General features: G+C 47.9%; 1 protein-coding gene across 5 annotated transcripts in view; it reads right to left on the minus strand.

The window, feature by feature from the left end:
* The window catches only part of SLC4A11 (solute carrier family 4 member 11), a 252,993-nt gene that overhangs the window by 159,160 nt on the left and 70,667 nt on the right, over nucleotides 1-23,166 (minus strand). Inside the window, exon 1 of one of the 5 annotated variants that reach the window (XM_081876740.1) lies at nucleotides 14,777-14,941. The exons of the other annotated variants lie outside the window; for them this stretch is intronic. Within the exon in view, the coding sequence (XP_081732866.1) occupies nucleotides 14,777-14,816 (40 nt within the window). The 5' untranslated portion in view covers nucleotides 14,817-14,941. Of the gene's footprint in view, nucleotides 1-14,776; nucleotides 14,942-23,166 lie in introns of those variants that run through there. 5 annotated transcript variants of the gene reach the window in all.

The following is a 23,166-nucleotide window of genomic DNA, read 5'->3' on the forward strand; positions in this document are numbered from 1 at the left end:
TTACCATAATTAGGCTAGTCGCATTAATTTCAATGGGCCAACTTTGAGTAACACGTGAGCCTTGCGGGATGTCTTCAGGAGAAGAAAAGGCTCATAAAGAAGACACTCGGCTGAAACCACCTTTAAATTTCAACCTCTTCCTTTATAGACATATCAGCTTCTAAAAGCACAAGCCTTGTGCCCTACCAGTTCTGGAGCTTCGACTTAAATTACGACACCTCTCTTTTGTAGGCTCCTTGCATGCATTTATTAAAAGCTTTGCACTCTAATTTTCCAAAAGCATCCCACATAAAACCCTACCACAGTAATGTATGTTTTAAATCCACATACCCTGCGCCCCCCCCCCTTTTCGCACCAAATATCCTGCCCACTGAAAGTCGGCTGAAGCAATACAGTGGTACCTCAGGCTACATACGCTTCAGGTTATAGACTCCGCTAACCCAGAAATAATACCTCAGGTTAAGAACTTTGCTTCAGGAGGAGAACAGAAATCATGCTCTGGCGGCACGGTGGCAGCAGGAGGCCCCATTAGCTAAAGTGGTGCTTCAGGTTAAGAACAGTTTCAGGTTAAGAACAGACCTCTGGAACGAATTAAGTACTTAACCCGAGGTACCAGTGTAATGCCCTGCAGATGTTCCAGAGCTGGGGTAGAAAAGACAGGGCTCTCCAGATGTTGTTAGACGCCAACTTCCATCGGCCAGAGTTTCAGGGATGCTGGAAGCTGCCAGCCCAGAAACAGCGGTGGGGGGTGAACACAAGTTTAAGAAGACGCTTAGGAGCATCTCCCAGAAGCAACAAACTTCTGACCATTTTGAAACGAGGCAGCAACTGATATAAGCATGTCATTTTGCGGTTCAAACCCATGATCTGGAAGAGAAAGCCCCTTTCCTCTGGCACTCGCAATGTGTCTTCTCAATAATAATTATAATAATTTATTTATACCCCGCCCATCTGGCTGGGCTTCCCCTGCCACTCTGGGCGGCTTCCAACAAAATATTAAAATACAGTACAGTGGTACCTCGGGGTGCGAATGGGATCCGTTCCGGAGCCCTGTTCTCATCCTGAATAGAACGTAAGATGCAACTGCGTGTCTGCACATGTCACATTTTGCCACTTCCGCGCATGCGCGGGACGTCATTTTGAGCATCTGCGCATGCGCCAACGGCGAAACCCGGAATTTACGCGCTCTGTTACTTCCGGGTCGCCACGGAGCGTAACTTGAAAACACTCAACCTGAAGCACATTCAACCCAAGGTATGACAGTAATACATCAAACATTAAAAGCTTCCCTAAACAGGGCTGCCCTCAGACGTCTTCTCAAAGCACCCTCAACAGGTGAGGAGCTGAAGACACCTGGAATGGCAACATCCGGCTTGACAACTTGCACACGGGGCCCCCACAATTCGCTCGTGAGCCTCGCGGTCAGCTTTGGGGCAGCCCGTGCCCAGTTAGACAACATTCCTTACGTCACAATATCCCAGTTGCGAAACACAAAGTGCCTCACAGCCTCTGAGCATCCTTGTTCTGACAACTCAGTCTCCCTACAATGCAGCGCCACGGCTTCAGTGCTCACAGGGAGCGTCTGTCTGTTTACGTGGTGCCCGCAACGAACTCTTGAGGCAATTGGCACATGGCACTTCTCAGATGCTCCTGGACCCTCCCAAAGAAAAGCAAATGGTTCCATCCTGGACGGCACTTAGCCACAGGCAGAAATCCAGACCTTCCTGTTCCAAGCACAGCAGGAACAGCCAACGGGGGAATGCCACAACATGTCGCGCACTGCCCACCTTGACAAAGAACATTGCCATTCCCTCCTGCCAAAATGTTTAGGGCTACAGTTCCCAGCAGCCTCAGACACAACAGCCACGCTGGCTGGGAGTCCAAAATATCTGCAAGGTGTCACAACATTATGATGGAAGATTGGGAAAAATTATGGGAAACGGATTTAAAATTTACAGACTGTTCCTTACTGAAGGAGAATTACATGAACATGATGTACAGATGGTATGCGACACCAGTGCAGTTATGGAAAATGTATAAAACTAGTTCAAATATATGTTGGAAGTGTAAGGCAAAGGAGGGGATGTTTTATCATATGTGGTGGGACTGCAATGTAATTAAAAAAAATTGGGAAATGATATATAATGAATTGAAGAAAATGTTCCATCTCACATTTGTTAAAAAAACCTGAAGCATTTTTGTTAGGGATTGTAGGGAAAGACCTGCCAAAAAAACTGAAAAGCATCTTCATGTATGCGACAATGGCCGCGAGAGTCTTAATAGCACAAGGATGGAAGACTGAAGAAACTTCAACTAAAGAATCATGGCAAGAAAAACTGGTGGACTATGCAGAACTGGCAAAATTGACACATAAGCTACGGGACAAGGATAACTGTGATTTTAAAGATGAGTGGGAACCCTCTACAAAACATTTGAAGACGCAACAAAGTGAATTGGACTCCTTGGCAGGTTTTGAATATACATTCACAAACTTTTTATTGATAATAATAAGTCATATAATTTAAGGATCTATACAACTTTGTAACATGCAGAGAACAGCATTTACAGAGAAACCAAAGACTGGAACTGAGGGAAGTCAGGGGGGTGGGGGGGTTGTGGGGGAGGGAGGAAAAATGGGGGGGGATTAAGGATGATATGTTTTTGGATAATATGTTTTGTTTAAATTTTCAATAAAATTCTTTTTTAAAATATATATATATCTGCAAGGTGCTTCCTACCAGAGAGGAATGGCAAACCAAGCAGATGGACTATGATATACGGTAATAGTTAAGAGTCTGGAAGAATATGTGGTTTTAAATGTTTAAAATGGGACTCCAGGGGAAGTCCTGAGATTTGGAGGAATCTGAGTTAAAGAAAACCTATAAAAATACTTTTGTTAAAAAACCAGAAGCATTTTTACTGGGTATAGTGGGGGAAGAGATACCAAAAGGAGATAAAGAAAACTTTTTATGTATGCAACAACTGCAGCAAGAATTATTTTAGCCCAAAAATGGAAGCAACAAGAAGTCCCAACGAAAGAAGAGTGGCAGACGAAGATGATGGACTTTGCAGAACTGGCGAAGCTGACGGGAAAAATCCGAAACCAGAATGACCAAGCATTCCAAAAAGATTGGAGTAAATTTATACAATATCTGAAGGACTATTGCAAGCAATTCACAACACCAGCAGGGTTGTAAAAAGACATAATGACAACTGCTCTTCCTTTTTTATATTTATTTAAAAATTGTGACATTTTGAAGGAGTGAAATGTAAATTGGAAAATGTATAAATGATATGAGATAAAGGTTAACTTTGAAGGTGGAAAGGAGGGGAGTCAACAAGCTCTTAAGAGCTAAAGAAGTAAAATGCATAGTGATGATGTGTTTAAATTTTATATAATGGAAAATTAATAAAAATTAATTTTAAAAAAGAGTCGGAGGAATCTCTGTATATGGATACGTATTTGAATTTTTTATAACTTTGTATTGGAAAATCAAATAAAAACGATTTCAAAACAAACAAATGAAAATCTGCAAGGTGCCACCAAGCTAGAAATTCCCCAGGCGCGTTTTGCAAATGGCGCAGGTCCAATTGAGACGATATGGAGATCTCTGAATGCCGGACTGGTGAATGACATCTCCATCTGGCTGGCCCCTCTGGCTTTCTTAAGCAGGTCAGCAAAAGAGCTTACCTATTGAATGTAAAGGTAAAGGGACCCCTGACCATTAGGTCCAGTCGTGACCGACTCTGGGGTTGCGGCGCTCAATTCGCTTTATTTGCCCAAGGAGCCGGCATACAGCTTCTGGGTCGTGTGGCCAGCATGACTGAGCCGCTTCTGGCAAACCAGAGCAGCGCACGGAAACACCGTTTACCTTCCCGCTGGAGCGGTACCTATTTATCTACTTGCACTTTGACGTGCTTTTGAACTGCTAGGTTGGCAGGAGCTGGGACCGAGCAACGGGAGCTCACCCCGTCGCGGGGATTCGAACCGCCAACCTTCTGATCGGCAAGTCCTAGGCTCTGTGGTTTAACCCACAGCGCCACCCGCGTCCCTTACCTATTGAATGTACATCCCACCTTTTTCTCCACGGAGTATATGCTTCACCCCCCACCTCAGTTAATCCCTACAATGACCCTGTGAGGTAGGTTAGGAGGCTGTGACTGGTTCAAGGTCATGGTGGGAATTTGAACCCTGATCTCCACGTCCTAGTCTGACACTCTAACCACAAAACCACACTGACTTCCCAGAGTACTTCTGCTATGGGGCAGCTATATAAATTAGGTAGGTAGATAAAATATGGGGAAAGCAAAATGTCACTTAGAGAAGGACCTGAAATCTTTTCTTTGTGAATTTGTTACATTCTGGATTCTTTTATTTGATGTTTTAATGTCTTGCAAACCGCATTGAGATTTTTTTCATTTAAAATAGAAAGCAGTACTGTATAGAAATGAAATGCGTAATAATAATAATAATAAATTCAATTGTGGGGGAAATGGCACCTAAACATTCCATTGTGGCAACCTAGGATTAAGGTTGGTGCTGGAGGAGACTCTTGAGAGTCCCATGGACTGCAAGAAGATCAAACCTCTCCATTCTGAAGGAAATCAGCCCTGAGTGCTCACTGGAAGGACAGATCCTGAAGCTGAGACTCCAATACTTTGACCACCTCATGAGAAGAGAAGACTCCCTGGAAAAGACCCTGATGTTGGGAAAGATGGAGGGCACAAGGAGAAGGGTATGACAGAGGACGAGATGGTTGGACAAGCATGAGTCTGACCAAACTGCGGGAGGCAGTGGAAGACAGGAGTGCCTGGCGTGCTCTGGTCCAGGGGGTCACGAAGAGTCGGACACGACTAAACGACCAAACAACTACAAGGTTTAAGGTGCCAATTGGCAATTAGCTTATATATCTGGGTTTCTAATGCTGGTACCAAGTCAGAAAAGGCTAAGATAGAGCTACACCAGTTTCCTCTGCAGAAATGAAAGTGATCAGGATCTGAAACTAAGGCACTTCCTCATATTGTCAGTCGAGGCACTTGCAGAATCACAGAATTGTAGAGACGGAAGAGACTCAAAGGGTTATCCAGTCAAGACCCCCCCCCAAAAAAATACAGGAATCACAGTTGTTCTTGCACTGTATGCAAGAATCTCCAGCTAGCAGAAGGCCCACCGCTCTTGTGCAACTTGTATTTGGGAGCCCATTGTTCCCATTTCACAGATGGAAAACTGAAGCTCTGAAAAAGGTCAAGTTAGCTAACCAGACATTCATCCCCCCCCCTCCCGCTTGTGTAATAAGCAGCCAAACTATGTTTGGGCCACGCCTTTGTGATCCATCTAATTAAAGGGCGGAAAACTTCTCTGGAATGATGTGTTATTTCAGACAATAGCAAGACAACAACTCGGGCTGTTGTTGCTTCCCCCTCTGCAACCAAATCCCTGACAAGGAAATTGCCCTCTTAAAAAAAAAAAAGGTGTTCCTTGGTTGACAGAGACGCTTATTTTGAAAATTGCCATTTGCCGTATATTATAGCCAGCGCTAACTCCGCTCAAACTTATTGGACTTATTGGACAGCCTAACAGGGAGATTTCAAGCATTTGCAACTTTTGTTTTGCAATTTTGAACGGAAACCAGGAAAAGAAACCAGGCAAGTATAGATCTGTCCCTGTGGCAAAGAAACATCTGAAGCCGCAGATCCCTTGCCCCCCAGCCATATGGATGTAAGGAACAGCCTCACACATCATTTTTGCAAGTGACAAGAATGAGACTTTCTGCAATATGCAAAAGTATGCAAGGATCTTGTGCCAGTTTTTTTGGGTGGGGGAGACACAAAATCAAAACACAAGTCGGATAATGTGTTTACTGGCATGCGATGGGGGGTCAGGCATGTTACCCAACAGTTAATTATGCGAACTGTCCTCAAACGAAGTGTCAGTTGGGAACCTTGCATAAGATCCTACATCAAGCAATTTGCCTGGGCTCTAGGGGTATATTTCTGTCATTTCTACGCCTTGCAAAGCCATAGATGGCTTCAGAACAGGAGATAGGCTCTAATGGCATCTTAAAGGCCCACATATCCGATTAATCTGGCCGTCCAGGAAGTCCAAGGCAATGCATTTTTAAATTATTGACAACTACAGTACCAATCCACAAATATGATTGCCACAAACAAAAGCACCAAAAAAACAGAGGAAATGTGGCATGCCCAATCTTGTCGGGAGTGAGGGACAGAAATGCTGGAGCAAAGATTTGCCAGACTCCCCTACAGGTAGGTTTGTATCCCTTCCTTATAAGTATGTGACAATCTGCAACAAGAATCATATTCCAGGCAGGTTTGCTCTGAAGGAAAGGGCACAGATAAAAGCAGAACAGAACCTTCAGAAAGAAGACATGTTTTGCAGAAAAAGATGAATAATCATCCACTTAGGAAGACAGGAAACTGCCTTTCGCTGAGGTTGCATCTGCAATATACATTGAAAGCACTCTCCCCCACTTTAAACAGTCATAACAACAACAACAACAACAACAACAACAACAACAACAACAACAACAACAACAAATTTTATTTATACCCCGCCCTTCCCAGCCAGAGCTGGGCTCAGGGTGGCTAACACCAGTAAAATTACAATAAAAACATAATAGGGGGGAGAAGAAAAAACCAATTTAAAATACAATTTAAAATGCAGCCTCATTTTAATAGTAGCCCATAGATTGAAACCATAAGGGGAAGGAAACATAAGGGTCAGACTGAGTCCAAACCAAAGGCCAGACGGAACAGCTCTGTCTTGCAGGTCCTGCAGAAAGATGTCAAGTCCCGCAGGGCCCTAGTCTCTTGTGACACAACGTCCCACCAAGTCGGGGCCAGTGCTGAAAAGGCCCTGGCCCAAGTTGAGACCAATCTAACCACCTTGCAACTTGGGACCTCCAAAATGTTGTCATTTGTGGACCTTAAGGTCCTCTGCAGGGCATAACAGGAGAGGCGGTCCCCCCCCCCAAAAAAAAACTGTAGTTTTTTCAGGGTTCTGAGCGATGTTAGGTAAGGTAAAGGGACCCCTGGCCATTAGGTCCAGTCACAGACAACTCTAGGGTTACGGTGCTCATCTCGCTTTACTGGCCGAGGGAGCCAGCGTACAGCATCCAGGTCATGTGGCCAGCATGACTAAGCCGCTTCTGGCGAACCAGAGCAGCGCACGGAAATGCCGTTTACCTTCCTGCTGGAGTGGTACCTATTTATCTACTAGCACTTCATGCTCTTGAACTGCTAGGTTGGCAGGAGCAGAGACCGAGCAACGGGAGCTCACCCCATCGCGGGGATTCGAACTGCCGACCTTTGTTTGACAATAAATCCCTCTTCCCTGGGAACTCTGGGAAGTGTGGCTCTGCAAAGGGGAAATGGGTTTCCTAACAACTCTCCACACCCTTAACAAACTACACTTCCCAGGATTCTCTGGGGGAAGCCAGTACTACTTAAAGTGTTATGATACAGCTTTAAATGTGCAACACAGATGAGGCCTGAGTCTGACAATTGGAATATGTAAGCTCAGGATAGTCTGCTGGCACATTTGCAAAGCTAAGCAGGGTCCGGTATGCTTTCAAATTGGATGGGAGACCAACTGCGTGTTGAGATTCCTGCATTGAAGGGGGTTGGCCTAGATGCCCCTCAAGGTCCCTTCCAAATCTACAATTCTACGATTCTATGACTGAGCTATGGCCCTTCCCCAAATTATCATTCCTGTACATTACTGCAAGTGCTACAAGGGAGGAGGGAAGAGGAAGGTCAAAGCCTTACAGCCCTACTGCCAACCAAACTCCATCCATATGAGCTGCTTAATGTATCCTACGCGCTGTGATTTTGGAGTGATGCCTACAAGCAAGAGGCTTCACTTTAGGAAGTGATGACTGCTCATGTAAAACTGGATATTTACAGCTCTCCATCAGCACAGAACAGTACGTCCTATGCGTGTTTGAAAATATATTCCCTGAAGCGTGGACAGGTATGAGATTTATTCATTTTGTACTATGGATCTAGGCAATTTGCTTGGCCTTCAAGAGACCAGAACACTCCCACAGAGACTACGGGATTGTCGGTGCCCAACAATTAAAACTTCTCTCGAGTGCAGGTACAGACAGCCGAGCAAATTGCTGAAAGCTGCTCTACAGCTTGGAAATACTGCACCAGGTTTGCCAGCTTTAGTTTTTCTAGGGTAGCCAGCTCTCAAAAACGTTGCAAAATAAAGGCTGCACTCATGCATTACAAAAAGCTATGGTTTCTGGCATGTCATGGTTTACTGTGAAAAAGCAGAGAACTGACACTGCCCAAGTACTCTTGCATTCCTTCTCCTCTAATGCAAGCAGGAAGAACAAACCCGGAATCCACAACTAACCTTGGCTTCTAGTTATGGTTAAATACTTGGTAGCGGCTGGCTGCTCCTAAACATAAACTATGGTTTGCTGCTGGTCCGATTTGTTCATCTTGCTCTCTCTAGGAGAAGAGCTAAGCCGGAGCAACAGAGCAGCATATACCAGTAGTGGGCTACTCGCCGATCGCCGAAGAATGGATGCTTTTGAATTCTGGTGCTGGAGGAGACTCTGGAAAGTCCCATGGACTGCAAGAAGATCCAACCTCTCCATTCTGAAGGAAATCAGCCCTGAGTGCTCACTGGAAGGACAGATCGTGAAGCTGAGGCTCCAAGACTTTGGCCACCTCATGGGAAGAGAAGACTCCCTGGAATAGACCCTGATGTTGGGCAAGATGGAGGGCACAAGGAGAAGGGGATGACGGAGGACAAGATGGTGGGACAGTGTTCTCAAAGCTACCAGCATGAGTTTGACCAAACTGCGGGAGGCAGTGGAAGACAGGAGTGCCTGGCGTGCTCTGGTCCAGGGGGTCACGAAGAGTCGGACATGACTAAAGGACTAAACAAGAAGAAGAAACCACAGTTTATTGTGCAAACACAAATCCGAGCCCTCGTTTAAAGCCCTGCCTCATACCCAAACCTTTCTATCAGAAACCAAGGGAGAAATCCAAGACAGCATTCTAGATCTTTCTCAGCTTCCACCTGCCACTCCGTTTGATGAAATATTATTCATTGGTTTTGAAGAGATAACTCCCCTTTTCTCTCTCAATATAATTGGCCGACCACAAATGCCACCGCCATCCCAGCTAGTGATAGTGGATCTCCCTAATTGCAACACTTTTCAACCTCTGCTGTGACTCACCAGCTCATCATCGCTACAACCTCAACCCTCAACACCAGTGGGATGCATTTGCTAAATCCTAACGCGCATCGTAATTCCGATGTCAAACCAACCCATCTTGAGGCCCCAGCCTTCGTTATTTATTTATTTTGCCTGCCTTCTGCCCTAAGGTCCCAGGGCGGGTCACAACAGTTCAAAAAACATCATTTGGAATCGTTTTACAACAAATGACAATCCTGGAACAGTGCAGATGAAGATTGTGCTTGTTCCAGATCTCTTGAGCATCATACCTGGAGGACTTCCTTCCGCTTACCTGGAGAAGGTGAGAAGTCTAGTCTCCAGAGGGTGGAAACATGAGAACGGGCCTTTTCTGCAGTGGCTGCATGTTTGTGGAATGCTCTCCCCAAGAAGGCTCTCCAGGCACCTTCATTACATATATTAAAAGAGCCAGGCAAAAATGCTTCCTTCTGCCAGGCATTCCAAGCCAGTACATTTCCGAGCACAATTCATAGCGTTGGTGCTGACCTTTAAAGCCCTAAACAGCTTCGGTCCAGTATACCTGAAGGAGCGTCTCCACCCCCATCATTCTGCCAGGACACTGAGGTCTGGTGCTGAGGGCCTTCTGGTGGTTCCCTCGCTGCGAAAAGCCAAGTTACAGGGAACCAGGCAGAGGGCCTTCTCAGTGGTGGCACCAGCCCTGTGGAAGGCCCTCCCACCAGAGGTCAAAGAGGAAAACAACTACCAGACTTTTAGAAGACATCTGAAGGTCCTGTTTAGGGAAGCTTTTAATGTTTAATAGATTATTGTATTTTAATATTCTGTTGGAAGCCACCCAGAGTGGCTGGGGAAACCCAGCCAGATGGGCAGGGTATAAATAATAAATTGTTATTGTTACTCAGCTGATTAACATTTTATGGCTTTTAAAATGTGTTTGTTGGATTATTGATATGCTTTCACTTCATTGTGTATTTTGTATTCTCGTTTTATTTATTTATTACATCTGCACACCATCTTTTTCTTCCAAGGAGCTCCAGGTGGCATACGTGGTTCTCCTTCTCCCCCATTTCATCTTCACAGCACCCCTGCGAGGCGGATGAGGCTGAGAGAAGGCAACCACCCAAACGTCACCGAGTGTGCTTCATGTGGGGATTTGAACCCTGGTCTCCCAGGTCCTAGTCCAACACACTATAACCATTATGCCACACTGGTTTGCCCTTCAGATGAAGAGCGGTATACAAATTTAATAAATAATAATAATAATAGTCCAACCCCCTGCAATGTAGGAATCTTTTGCCCGACATGGGGCTCGAACCCACGACCCTGAGACTCAATGTCTCGAACTGAAATCCTAACCTGGAATATGCCTGAATAGCTGTTCTGGGGAGCCACAGTTTTAGAGTGCCCTGCTGAAGCGTCCTGCATGTCAGGGGCTAATCTCAGGATTCTCAGATCACTGCAAAGAGGGTGCAACTCTAGGCTCATGCTCAGTCAGAACCGCACCACAAAGGACCCCAATCTTTCTCAGATCGAAATTTGCTTGAGCAGCAAAACAGTCTTGCCTGAGGCACTCTGACCTCACCGAAGCCACTCCAACTTTCCCCTCATTTACTATTATTATTCATTGCACTTTCAGTCGCTTTTTTCACAAAATAAACCCGCCACTGATGCACTATCAGGCTGCATCCTCAACATACAATTAAATCACAATACGTACAATATTTAACAATATTTTTTGAATTTCTATACAGTATTGTTCTTCATCTGAAGATCACAGGGTGGCTTACAATATAAAAACACAAAAATACATACAGTAATAACAATAAACACACACACACACCACACACACATACAGTTTAAACGGCCATAGATGGTTAGCTAGAAGGCTAGCAGAAGAAGGATGGTTTTGCTTGGCTCCTAAAGATATGGAATGCAGGTGCCAAGTGAGCCTTCCTGGACAGAGCTTCCCACAAGTGGGGAGCCAAAGCAGAAACGACCCGTTCTCATTTTGCTGCCCTCCAGGCCTCACACGAAGGAGACACACAAAGAAGGGCCTCAGATCAGCGGCGTAGCGTGGGTTGTCAGCACCTGGGGCAAGGCAAGTAATTTGCGCCCCCTAACCCGGGGCAAGGCAAGTAATTTGCGCCCCTAACCCCTAACCTGCCGCCGCTGCCAGCTTCTTCTTGCTGCTGCCTAGGCTGGGGTATTTACGGTAAGGTAGCCACGGCGGCAGGTCCGTGTCAGGTGATCTGAGGCGAGTTGCCGCTGGCGCTGCTGCCCAAACGACGCCGCTTGCCTGGAGGAGGAGGAGGGCAGAGAGGCGAGGAAAATGCAACATGGCCCAGCAGCTGCAGCAGCGGCGGCGGGGCTGTGAGGAGGGGCTGCCTGGCGCGTCCTCTAGGCGTCCTAGAAGGCTAGCAGAAGAAGGATGGACGCCTTCAGTCCGGACGCGCGCACAGCTCGTCGGTTCCGCAAGACATGGGGCTCTGCTACAGCCTGCGCCCGAGGCTCTTCGGCGACTCCGGAGGCGGCGAGTGTGCCCCCCCCCCAGATGTTGCACCCGGTGCGGCCGGCCCCCCCTGCACCCCCACGCTACGCCACTACCTCAGATGCTTGAGCTGAAATTCTCAGTCATTTAACAATCAGTGCTTCCTCCTGGGAAACTCTGGGAAATAGGGCCCGTCTAACAACTATCAGCACAGTTCCCAGGATTCTTTGGGGGAAGACATGACTGTTGCAATGGTACAATAGGGCTTTAGATATAAGGTATGGATGTTATTGCAACAAAGACATGTTGAAGAATTTTGTTGGCAACCTTCTGTCTCAAGTGACAATGGAGTGTGCCTCTGGGGGTGAAATCAAACCACTGTGTTTGCAGCTTTCAAAGTGACCCCCCCCCAGGGGGGTGCAAACCTGGGCAGTATGTATGTATGTTCTGAGAGTCTGTTCAACTCCCAAAACCATTCGAAAACCAAGGCACACCTTCCAATTGGCTGCAGGAGCTTGCTGAGTGGAAGCCACGTCAGATGTTTGGCTTCTGAAAAACATTCACAAACCAGAACACTTATTTCAGGGTTTGCGCCATTCGGGAGCCAATTTGTTCGACAACTAAGCCATTCGACAACCAAAGTACCTCTGTACTTCTTAGCCCAGAGCATTCCAAACTGTCTCACAACACATTAGTGCGTCAGCGGCAGTGTCTAGGTGTGTCGCATGGACGCTCCCCACTGTGTCACAAAATGATGCATGTCTAAAAAGTGTGTCACCAACATGAAAAGTTTGGAAAGCTCTGCCTTAGCCTTTTCTTCTCCCAAAACTATCCCACAAGACAGCAGAGGTTTAGGACCAGAGCTTTCCTTTTTCTAGAAGGGCTTCCTTCCCAGGCGTACAAGCCACACCTGCCTCTCACTTCCCTCTACTACAGCAAGTGCAAAAACCGCCTTCTTGACCACTGAACCCACTACCGTTCTCATCCACTCACAACAACGGAGCCTGTCTTCACATGCGGGGGAAATCCCTAACTCAGCAAGGCTTTGAGACTCATTGGCTCAAACCCTCATCTGGTTTAGCAGCTGCAGAATACAACAATCTGGAGAAGCTGACAGCTTCACATGAAGCACGAGAAGCTTGCAAACATCAAAGGCTATCAGATAATTAGTGTTGACCATCATCAACACAAACACTTGTCTTTATGCTCAGCTGGATAACCCCAGAAGTCCACTTGGGTTCCGATATTGTGGCTACCCCAGGACAGGTACTTCTAGTAACAAGAGGCAAAGAATATACAGTGGTACCTCAGGTTACATACGCTTCAGATTACAGACTCCACTAACCCAGAAATAGTGCTTAAGGTTAAGAACTTTGCTTCAGGATGAGAACAGAAATCATGCTCTGGTGGCGTAGCGGCAGCGGGAGGCCCCATTAGCTAAAGTGGTGCTTCAGGTTAAGAACAGTTTCAGGTTAAGTACGGACCTCTGGAACGATTTAAGTACTTAACCTGAGGTACCACTGTAGCTATAAAAAGAGAACGGGTCCACTTGTTTGGAAAGGGCCTCGCAGAATTAATGGCAGGTTAAGTACGGACCTCTGGAACGATTTAAGTACTTAACCTGAGGTACCACTGTAGCTATAAAAAGAGAACGGGTCCACTTGTTTGGAAAGGGCCTCGCAGAATTAATGGCAGGTTAAGTACGGACCTCTGGAACGATTTAAGTACTTAACCTGAGGTACCACTGTAGCTATAAAAAGAGAACGGGTCCACTTGTTTGGAAAGGGCCTCGCAGAATTAATGGCACCTTTTGCAACCCATATATTGGTCAGCCACACACATCCCGGACCCGACACCTTACAGGAAATGCTTGCAGCGGTCAAGATTTGTGAGTCCCCAATGAGCTGAACTGCTCTGCCACCTACAGCTCTTTTTGCTGAGGAGCAAAGCAACAAAGGGGAATGAATGGGATTTGTGCATCCTGCGAAAGTAGGGATAAGAAACGCCCCGTTCACTCCAATGGTCTAACGCTGGAGAAGTTCCCCGCACAAGATTATACCGGAGTCACTTTGCTTCTAAGGAAAGGGAGGCGAGGGAGGAGAGAAGGGGGGAAACCCAGCAACCTCAAAAAAACAAAGCCAAAGACACCAGGAAGTGCTGATAACCGCTTTAAAAACCATAAACAAACTGAATTGCACAACATCCACTGCCTCTGTTTCGCTTGCAAATAACTCGAAGACCATCAACTACCTTATTTCAACAAGAGCAATTGCAGCAACTAAAGCCCATTATGTTTTGTTTTGTCTTCACGAAGTCAAGTACAGTAAATACCGCTGGATGTTGCCAAAACCGCACTCCCTTTTCACTAACAATAGCTTGAACACCCAGTATTTGACAAAGGCTTCAAACCTCTTGTTCCCTTAAGCTAGGAGCAAAAAGGAGAGCTCGCCGCTCGCTCCGCAGGTCTTTGGGGAGTTGCGGCTGGCCAAGAAGAAGCGCCCCCACCCGACCTCACCAAACCCTTCCATTTTTGTATGTGCCCCTTTCCCCAGCCGCAAGAAAACACCTTGACCTGGTCCAGTACAGGATCTGCCTTCTTGCTCGGGGTTGTTTACGCGCAGCGAGACCTGCCCTCCCTTTTGTTTAAATTCCCCTCCATCCTCCTGTCCAAAAAGGGCCGCTTCCCTTTTGCTATCCCCTTCTGCGTGCGCAAAGCGAGCTCGTCTCTTTCGCTCGCTTGCAAAACTTTGCAGAGCACGACAGCAAGCCCGTGCAAAAGCCAAACTGGGGGGGGGGGGGAGAGAGACGGTTTTGTGGGCTTTTCAGGGGGCGAGGAAGTCTTCCCAAAGTTGCGGAAGCGGGGGGAACCGTCAGCCCTCTTTTATGAAGGGCTGGGAGTGTCTGCCCCCCAGAAACCGGACGGAGCGCGCAGTTGCCAAAAAGGCGCTCCGGGGAGGAGCTGCAACTTTGCAAGCGAGCTGCACCAGCTGGCCCGTGACCCCGCCGGGCAAGGGGCACCTTCGCCGGCTGCTGCGGCTGCCCGAGCTCCTTCCTGCCTCCGCCTCCGCCCGCCCCGGCCAAAGCAGGCGCTCACCGCATGGCTGGAGGTGGAAGACGCGCCTCGCCGTTGCCATCGCCGCCGCTCCGGGGCTGCGCTTCACACCATCGCCGAGGCGCACCACGCCTGCCGCCTCGCCGCCGTCGGAAAGAGCAGAGCAGCCCGAACTGAAAGCGGCCGCGCATCGGCCCGGGTGGCGGAGGGTGGAAAGGGGAAGGGACGGCCGAGGAGGAGCAGGAGGAGGCGGCGGCGGCGGAGGCGCAGCAGAAGCGGCGGCGGCGGCGGCAGCAGCCGCGCCGAGGGACACACCTCCCTCCCTCCCTCCTGCGCCGGTCCTAGCGCGCTTCCCGCGGCGAGGCTCTCCCCGAGGAGGCGTGGGAGGCGGAGGGAAGAGAGGCCCCCGCCACCTCCCGCTGCGCCCGCACCCTGGGGCGCCTCGCCCCTGGCGCGCTCGGGCCCCCTAGGGGCGCTTTCCAAAAGGAGGCGCAATTGCGCGCAGCAGCCGTCGAGCAGGACCCAGCGCCTCTTCGCGCAGGAAGGCTGCGCCCCGGGATGGGGAGGCGGGTACAGAGTCGCCTTGAACCCATCTGAGATCCACGGGCAGAGTGCCGACTTGGATCAAATGTTGGGGAGGGGGCCATGGGATTAGCCAGGGGGGCAGTGGACGCAGATGCCCCCCAAATCAACAGAAATCAATAATAATAATAATAATAATAATAATAATAATAATTTATTATTTATACCCCGCCCATCTGGCTGAGTTTCCCCAGCCACTCTGGGCAGCTTCCAATCAAGTGTTAAAAACAATACAGCGGTACGTATTAACGCAGCGTTACAATACAAATATTGTAGCTGAGGTTCTGCTCCCCCTACCATAAAGCCTGCCACACCATCATAAATCCTGGCTACACCCATAGAGGGGGCCGTGTAAGCCCCACCCAACATAATCGATCACAAGATCACGCACGAACACCATTTGTAATGTCTATCAACTTTGAGGGGACCCACTCCCTCAAAATATTTTAGGGAAGGCAAAAGGACCTCGGCCCCTAGGAGTTGGCGTCTATGCCTATGGGTGACGGGTGGTATACAAATTAAATAATAATAATTCGTTTTGCACGGATAAGAAGGGAGAAGCCCTGCGTATCTCGGTTGTTGCAGCTTCCCAGCTTCCCTTTGGAATTAGGATCTCTGGGGAGCACGCTTATTTTCCCTTATTATTTACCTATTGTTTAAGTGTGGAAACCTCAAAGTGGTTTTAGGGTTGCCAGGACACCCCGAAATTGTTGGGCTTTTTTTTTTTTTACCAACCCCAAAGTTGTTGAGCTATTTTATTTTTTTACAAAAATACCAAGAAAACAGGTGTGAGTTTCATAATTATTTAACTATGCAATGAGTGGAAAAGCACAACATTCAGCTTCCGTTGGTTGTCTTTGGATTTCAGTATTATTAGGAGGGAGGGAGAGGAGCCACTGTGCTCCACCAACAGGATCTTAGCTGCCTTATAGAGAGAAAATGGACCCATGGCCCTCCACATGCTTGCAGATTACACTTCTCACCATCTTATTCCTGATGGGCCTTGCTGGCTGCTGGGAGTTCATAGATTTGTAGAGTTGGAAGTGTCCACGAGAGTCATCTAGTCAAAACCCCATGCAATGCAGGGATCTATGGGGTTGAATTCATGACCCCAAGGTTAAGAGTTTTATGAGCTACCAACTTACTCCGTTTACCACCCTGGGCTCCACTAGGAGCAAGGGTGGGATGCAAATGAAATAGATATAGATATAGATATAGATATAGATATAGATATAGATATAGATATAGATATAGATATAGATATAGATATAGATATAGATATAGATAGATATAGATAGAGACAGATACCAAAATCCAACCCACCCAGTATTCTTTGCAAGAAAGCCCAGCACCCAACAGATCCCAAACTGCCTCTTAAGAGAAGAACGGACCTGGAGACTCCTTCAAAACCCTCTCCAGTTCAGACTCTCAACTGCTCTTAAAAGAAACTCTCTGCAACAGGAAGGAAGGAAGGAAGGAAGGAAGGAAGGAAGGAAGGAAGGAAGGAAAGGAAGGAAAGGAAGGAAGGAAGGAATTGGAGTGATTTTTTCTTATCAGCTTTTGACTTTCCCAAGTAATTGACACAGCTTCCCAAAATGCACATTCAGTTTGCAGAGATCAGAGTTCACCACTGCAACCAGTAGGGTCCTTGTAAACTTATCAGGGCAACCAGCTGCCCAACAAACCTCAGCCCACCTGCCTGCACCTGCCTTGCTTTGGTACTTACTTACAACCAGTCCAGGGGGTGGGGCTGCCGGCTGGAATCAACCTCCTCCTCTGTGTTGCCTTTGAAGAACTGATTCAGCCTGGCGGACTCTTGCGTTCCTTATTTCCCTCTAGATATGGAACTGCCTTGTGTGAGTGGGAGAGTGGTGCCCCTCGCCAAAGAGCAGGGGGATAGGGGGTATTAACTAGCATTAGTTGGCTCCGCCTCTCATTGAGCTGTGGCTCCGCCTCTCATTCACACTGGCTCTGCCTGCTGTGGTCCTTCCCCCCCCCCTTTCCAGTCCCAATGGGCAGCAGCCATCGCTGCAGCCGAGTCCAGTGACCACAGCCCAAACGAGTCTTGCGGTACTTTATAAGGACTATCAAATATATTGCGGGAGAAGCTTTTGTGGATTAGGGATGTGAAGTCTTACCTGGATAGCTGAGTCGGCAGAGCATGATGAGACTCATAATTTCTGGGTTGCGGGTTCGAGCCCCACATTGGGCAAAAGATTCCTGCCTTTTGCAGGAGGTTAGTCTAGATGACTCTGGTGGTCTCTTCCAACTCTACAATGCAATGATTCTAAGAATCATGCAGGATCAGGTCGGCGGCCCATCTAGCCCAGCATCTTGTTCTTATGGTGGCCAACCAGGTGCACATTATGGGATGTCCATAAGATGAACCCAAGTGCAGCAGCAGATCTTCAATTTTGGGGGGGGAAGGTTGGCATATACGCTGGGGAGCTAAGCACCAGGACAACCAGTTTGAGGGGGGGAAAGCATCTGAAAGGTGGCACAAACAGACCGGTATATTTGCCAGGGCAAAGCCAAGTAGAAAAGCAAGACACAAACAAACAGTGGGACCGTGCAAAGAAGAGATGCACTGTCTAAAAAATATCAGAAGCCCTTTGCAGGATCAGAGGTCCAACATACTGTTCTCGCAGTGGCCAAGCAGGTGGCCGTGGGAAAACGACAGGCAGGTTTCCCTGCATTTGTAAAACCGCAAAGATGCAAGGAACCCAGAGGATCATGTATGCAAGAATATGCAGGTGGCCTGTATGGCTATTGACCTTGGCGTTATCAGCACCGTGCTCTTACCAACTGAGCTAATCTGGCTCCGGCAGGAAGGTAAACGGCATTTCTGTCCGCTGCTCTGGTTTCGCCAGAAGCAGCTTAGTCCTGCTGGCCACATGACCCGGAAAAACTGTCTGTGGGCAAACGCCGGCTCCCTCGGCCTGTAAAGCAAGATGAGCACTGCAACCCCAGAGTCATTTGCAACTGGACTTAACTGTCAGGGGTCCCTTTACCTTTTAGACTTGCTAAAATGTATAAGAAGTGGCTCCACCCCCATCGTTCTGCCCGGACACTGAGGTCCAGCGCCGAGGGCCTTCTGGCAGTTCCCTCACTGCGAGAAGCCAAGTTACAGGGAACCAGGCAGAGGGCCTTCTCAGTACAGTGGTACCTCGGGTTAAGTACTTAATTCGTTCTGGAGGTCCGTTCTTAACCTGAAACCTGTTCTTAACCTGAAGCACCACTTTAGCTAATGGGGCCTCCCGCTGCCGCCATGCCGCTGGAGCACGATTTCTGTTCTCATCCTGAAGCAAAGTTCTTAACCCGAGGTAATATTTCTGGGCCCTTCTCGTTTTGCCATTTATACGGCCCATTTCTAGGACCAGAGGAGGAATGACCGCTGGGAGAAGAAACGCCCTGGTGCATCTGCACAACCGGACGCCTTCCTTTGCCCCGGCTGCAACAAAACACGTCTCTCCTGCATCGGTCTCTGCAGCTGTAGCAGGTGTTGCAGTCTGCCAACAGCTTGACCTCATCCCCAAAGGCGCACTCCTCCGTTGTCTCCCGAGACAGACGCATGCCAGCCCCCAAATGTGACAGCCGTACAACAACAACAACAACAACAACAACAATAATTTATTATTTATACCCCGCCCATCTGGCTGGACTTCCCCAGCCACTCTGGGCGGCTTCCAACAAAATATTAAAATACAGCAATGCATCAAACATTAAAAGCTTCCCTAAACAGGGCTGCCTTCAGATGTCTTCTAAAAGTCTGGTAGTTGTTGTTCTCTTTGACATCTGGTGGGAGGGCGTTCCACAGGGCAGGCGCCACCACTGAGAAGGCCCTCTGCCTGGTTCCCTGTAGATTTGCTTCTCGCAATGAGGGAACCGTCAGAAGGCCCTCAGCGCTGGACCTCGGTGTCCGGGCAGAATGATGGGGGTGGAGACACTCCTTCAGATATACTGGACCGAGGCTGTTTAGGGCTTTAAAGGTCAGCATCAACACTTTGAATTGTGCTCTGAAACGTACTGGGAGCCAATGTAGGTCTTTCAAGACCGGTGTTATGTGGTCTCGGCGGCCGCCCCCAGTCACCAGTCTAGCTGCCACATTCTGGGTTAGTTGTAGTTTCCGGGTCACCTTCAAAGGTAGCCCCACATAGAGCGCATTGCAGTAGTCTAAGCGGGAGATAACCAGAGCATGCACCACTCTGGTGCCTCCATGGACAGCTGGCCACAAAACACCCGCGCCTGTGTTGCAAACTATTTGTGCATGGAAGCATCAATTATTATTTTTTACAGACCGCTGCCCCTTTCCGGCTTTGTGCAGAGGCCTGTTTCTGCTCACATGGCCAGAGAGCATCGTTGGTGACGTGCCAGCAGCCGCATTCTTCTCAGAGGGCCTGGAGCAAGTCGCCTGCAGTCCCTGTCCCACACACACACACCCTTAACATGCAGATTGCAGTCTCTCCCCTAGCGGGTTTGGCAAGATCAGAGGTTAGCCATTGCGACACAGGGCCCCCGAGCAGCGCTTCTGCGAGAGCCCCCAGGATAGTCCCATGCCTGAAAATTTCCCATCCCTGCAATGGGAAGTGCTTGCACCTCCAAAACGTTCATTGCTCCGTTGGAAAATACCTTCAGCCTCACCTAGGGGCTGAGAACCACTTAAGATTACACCCCACACAACCTTCCTTTTGTTCTCCAAGTTTTCTCAGAAGAGAGGAGTGCATTTCTTCGCTGGCTAGATAAGGCCCCTCCTGGACATGGGTCAGATCAGCAACAGATATAATTTCTACTCATTAACCGCAACAAGGCTCTGGCTATAGCATCTAAATTTTGTTTTAAATTCTGGCAGGGAATGACCTGGATAATGGATAGTTTGTGATGTGTTAGGTTTGTGTTGTTCTCTTTTGTTTGCTGTGAAGGTTTAGCAGAAAAATATTAAAAGGGTGCAGCTGGATCGTTCTAGCCCACTCCCCCGTTTCCCGTCACGGACAACCAGATGATTATGGGATGGGAGCCTGCAAGCAGGATGCGAGAGAAGGTACGCTGGAATGCGCAGCAATTGCATCCAATATGGTGAGCTAGCATAGAACCCATGCTTCCTAACCAATATCCACTGATAGCCACTGATTTGGGTGGCTTTAAAAAAGGATTAGGCAAATTCCAGGAGGAAGATAAGGCTATCGCTGCAACTCTGGGGAGGATCCCACAGTTTAACGATTAAAAAATTCCCTTTATCATTAGCTTATCTTCTTTCTTTATACATGAAAGACAGATGTGGTGAGGAATAGCTCAGCTAGTTACAGCAAGGTGCTGATAATGCGAAGGTTGCAGGTTTGGTTCTATTCCTGCATTGCAGGCAGGTGTTGGACTAGAATTCAGGGTTTCCTGAACTTGGGTCTCCAGCTGTTTTTGGACTACCATTCCCATCACCCCTGACCACTGGTCCTGCTAGCTAGGGATGGTGGGAGTTGTAGTTCAAAAAACAACTGGAGACCCAAGTTTGGGAAACCTTAGCCTATCAGCGGTTCTCAACTTGTGGGTCCCCAGATGTTGTTGGACTACAACTCCCATCATCCCTGAGCTCTGGCCTTGCTAGCTAGGGGTGATGGGAGTTGTAGTTCAACAACATCTGGGCCCACGGGTTGAGAAAGGCTGGCCTAGATCAGGCATCCCCAAACTCGGCCCTCCAGATGATTTAGGACTACAACTCCCATCATCCCTAGCTAACAGGACCAGTTGTCAGGGATGATGGGAATTGTAGTCCCAAAACATCTGGAGGGCTGAGTTTGGGGGTGCCTGGCCTAGATGATCCTCAGAGTCCCTTCCAACACTTTCTTTGACCAGATTTTTCTTTCTTTCCACAACAACAGTTATTGCAACTGATATGAGGAATAAAAAAAGACACATGAAATTATAACATCAAAAGCCACACAAAGGCGGAACTAAACTGGAGCACTTGCAGATTTTAGCCAGCCATTTACTAGTTAAGTGATTTGATTTCGTATCCTAATCTTTTGAAGACGCTTTTGTAAGGAGGCTGGAGGAAGGGAGTTGCTGCTTTTCGACCGGGAGATAATCTGCCATCCGGTCTTCAACACATCTACCCGGAATGAGGTCACACTGAGTTCAGGAGGGTTTACTTCCTGATAAGTGTGCTTTGTCATGTTGAGGAACCTAGAATATGATTTCCTATTATTAGTAACACATCAAAGCAGCACCAGCAAAGCCAACAAGTATTGTAGGAGATCCAGATTTAAGAGATTGTGTCGGCTCCAGTTTTCGTCTGATCATTGTCAGATTCAGTTGCCTCTGGTTTTGGATTGCTAGAAGGAAGTCATTCTCATCTCTCACCCTGAAATGCAAAACTGGCAGGTGGTTTAGGGAACAAGGATCCCTGCCCAAAACCGCACATCTTTAATTTGCTCCCCGCCCCCAACTATGTTAGCATAAGGAAAATGAAATGAGTTTGTGCAGATTGAAAGGGATAACTCCTGAACAATCCCAACTCTGCCTCAATTGCGAGGCAAGGTTTACTCTGCAATTAAAAACACACATAGAGGGAGCAGTTCTCAGTGATTAATCTAGCAGTTAATTAAAGCTTGCAGCCCTAGTCTACCTCATGACCCAGGAATCTGGGGACTGCTGCGTGGGGGGCAGGTGTGGCTCTGGAAGTGGGAGGCTCAATGGATGTGGCTTGTACACGAGACAAGGGGTCCCCAAGTGGTCTGCAAGTTTCATTCAGGCGCTTCATGGAACATCTCCGCATAGCCATTGCATTAAAGATCCCTATTTTTCATCTCTGCCAAGCTAAGCAGTTGGCTCCTTACCTCTCTCGCCCTGACCTAGCCACTGTGATCCACGCAATGGTCACCTCCAGACTGGATTATTGCAACTCACTCTATGTTGGGCTACCCTTGAGACTGACCCAGAAACTCCAGCGGGTGCAGAATGCCGTGGCGAGACTCCTTACAGGGTCCTTGCCGCAGGATCACATTCACCCGGTGCTATACCAGCTGCACTGGCTCCCGGTGGAGTACAGGATCAGGTTTAAGGTGCTGGTTTTAACCTTTAAAGCCCTATACGGCCTAGGACCCTCGTACCTACGGGACCGCCTCTCCTGGTATGTCCCACGGAGGACCTTACGGTCTTCAAACAAAAACATCTTGGAGATCCCGGGCCACAGGGAGGTTAGGCTGGCCTCAACTAGAGCCAGGGCTTTTTCGGCCGTGGCCCCAATTCAGTGGAACGCTCTGTCACAAGAGACTAGGGCCCTGCGGGACTTGACATCTTTCCGCAGGGCCTGAAAGACAGAGCTGTTCCACCAGGCCTTTGGCCAAGGCGCAGTCTGACCCCCTCCTTTGTTAATCCTCACAGAACTCCAGCCCAATGGTTGCCATTAATTTGATTTTGAATTGATTTTTAAATGAATTGATTTCAGAATGTTGTGTTACTTTTATTGTTGTTAGCCGCTCTGAGCCCTGCTTTGGCTGGGGAGAGCGGGATATAAATAAAATTTTATTATTATTATTATTATTATTATCTATTATTATTATTATTATTACTAGTATTGATTGCTAATTGCATTTTTATTTTGCATCTTACATTGCATTGCCACTTGAATCCTATGGACAAATGCAATACATAAGAAACAAAAGAAGCCATTCAGATGGGATTTCAAACCATGCAGCATCTAGCACAGAGCATTGCACTTGCTGCGACAGGCAGGAAAAAATAAAATAATAATTAAGTGTTCTGCCGTCAGCAATTTCCAAGCAGCTCGGAGAGAGAAAAACTTGGGAACCGAGGCTGCAGGGTACATTCCATCCTGCACACAAAGGTTTTACCCCAAC

Source organism: Podarcis erhardii (genome assembly GCF_964252035.2).
Source record: "Podarcis erhardii genome assembly, chromosome: 9".
NCBI lineage: Eukaryota > Metazoa > Chordata > Lepidosauria > Squamata > Lacertidae > Podarcis > Podarcis erhardii.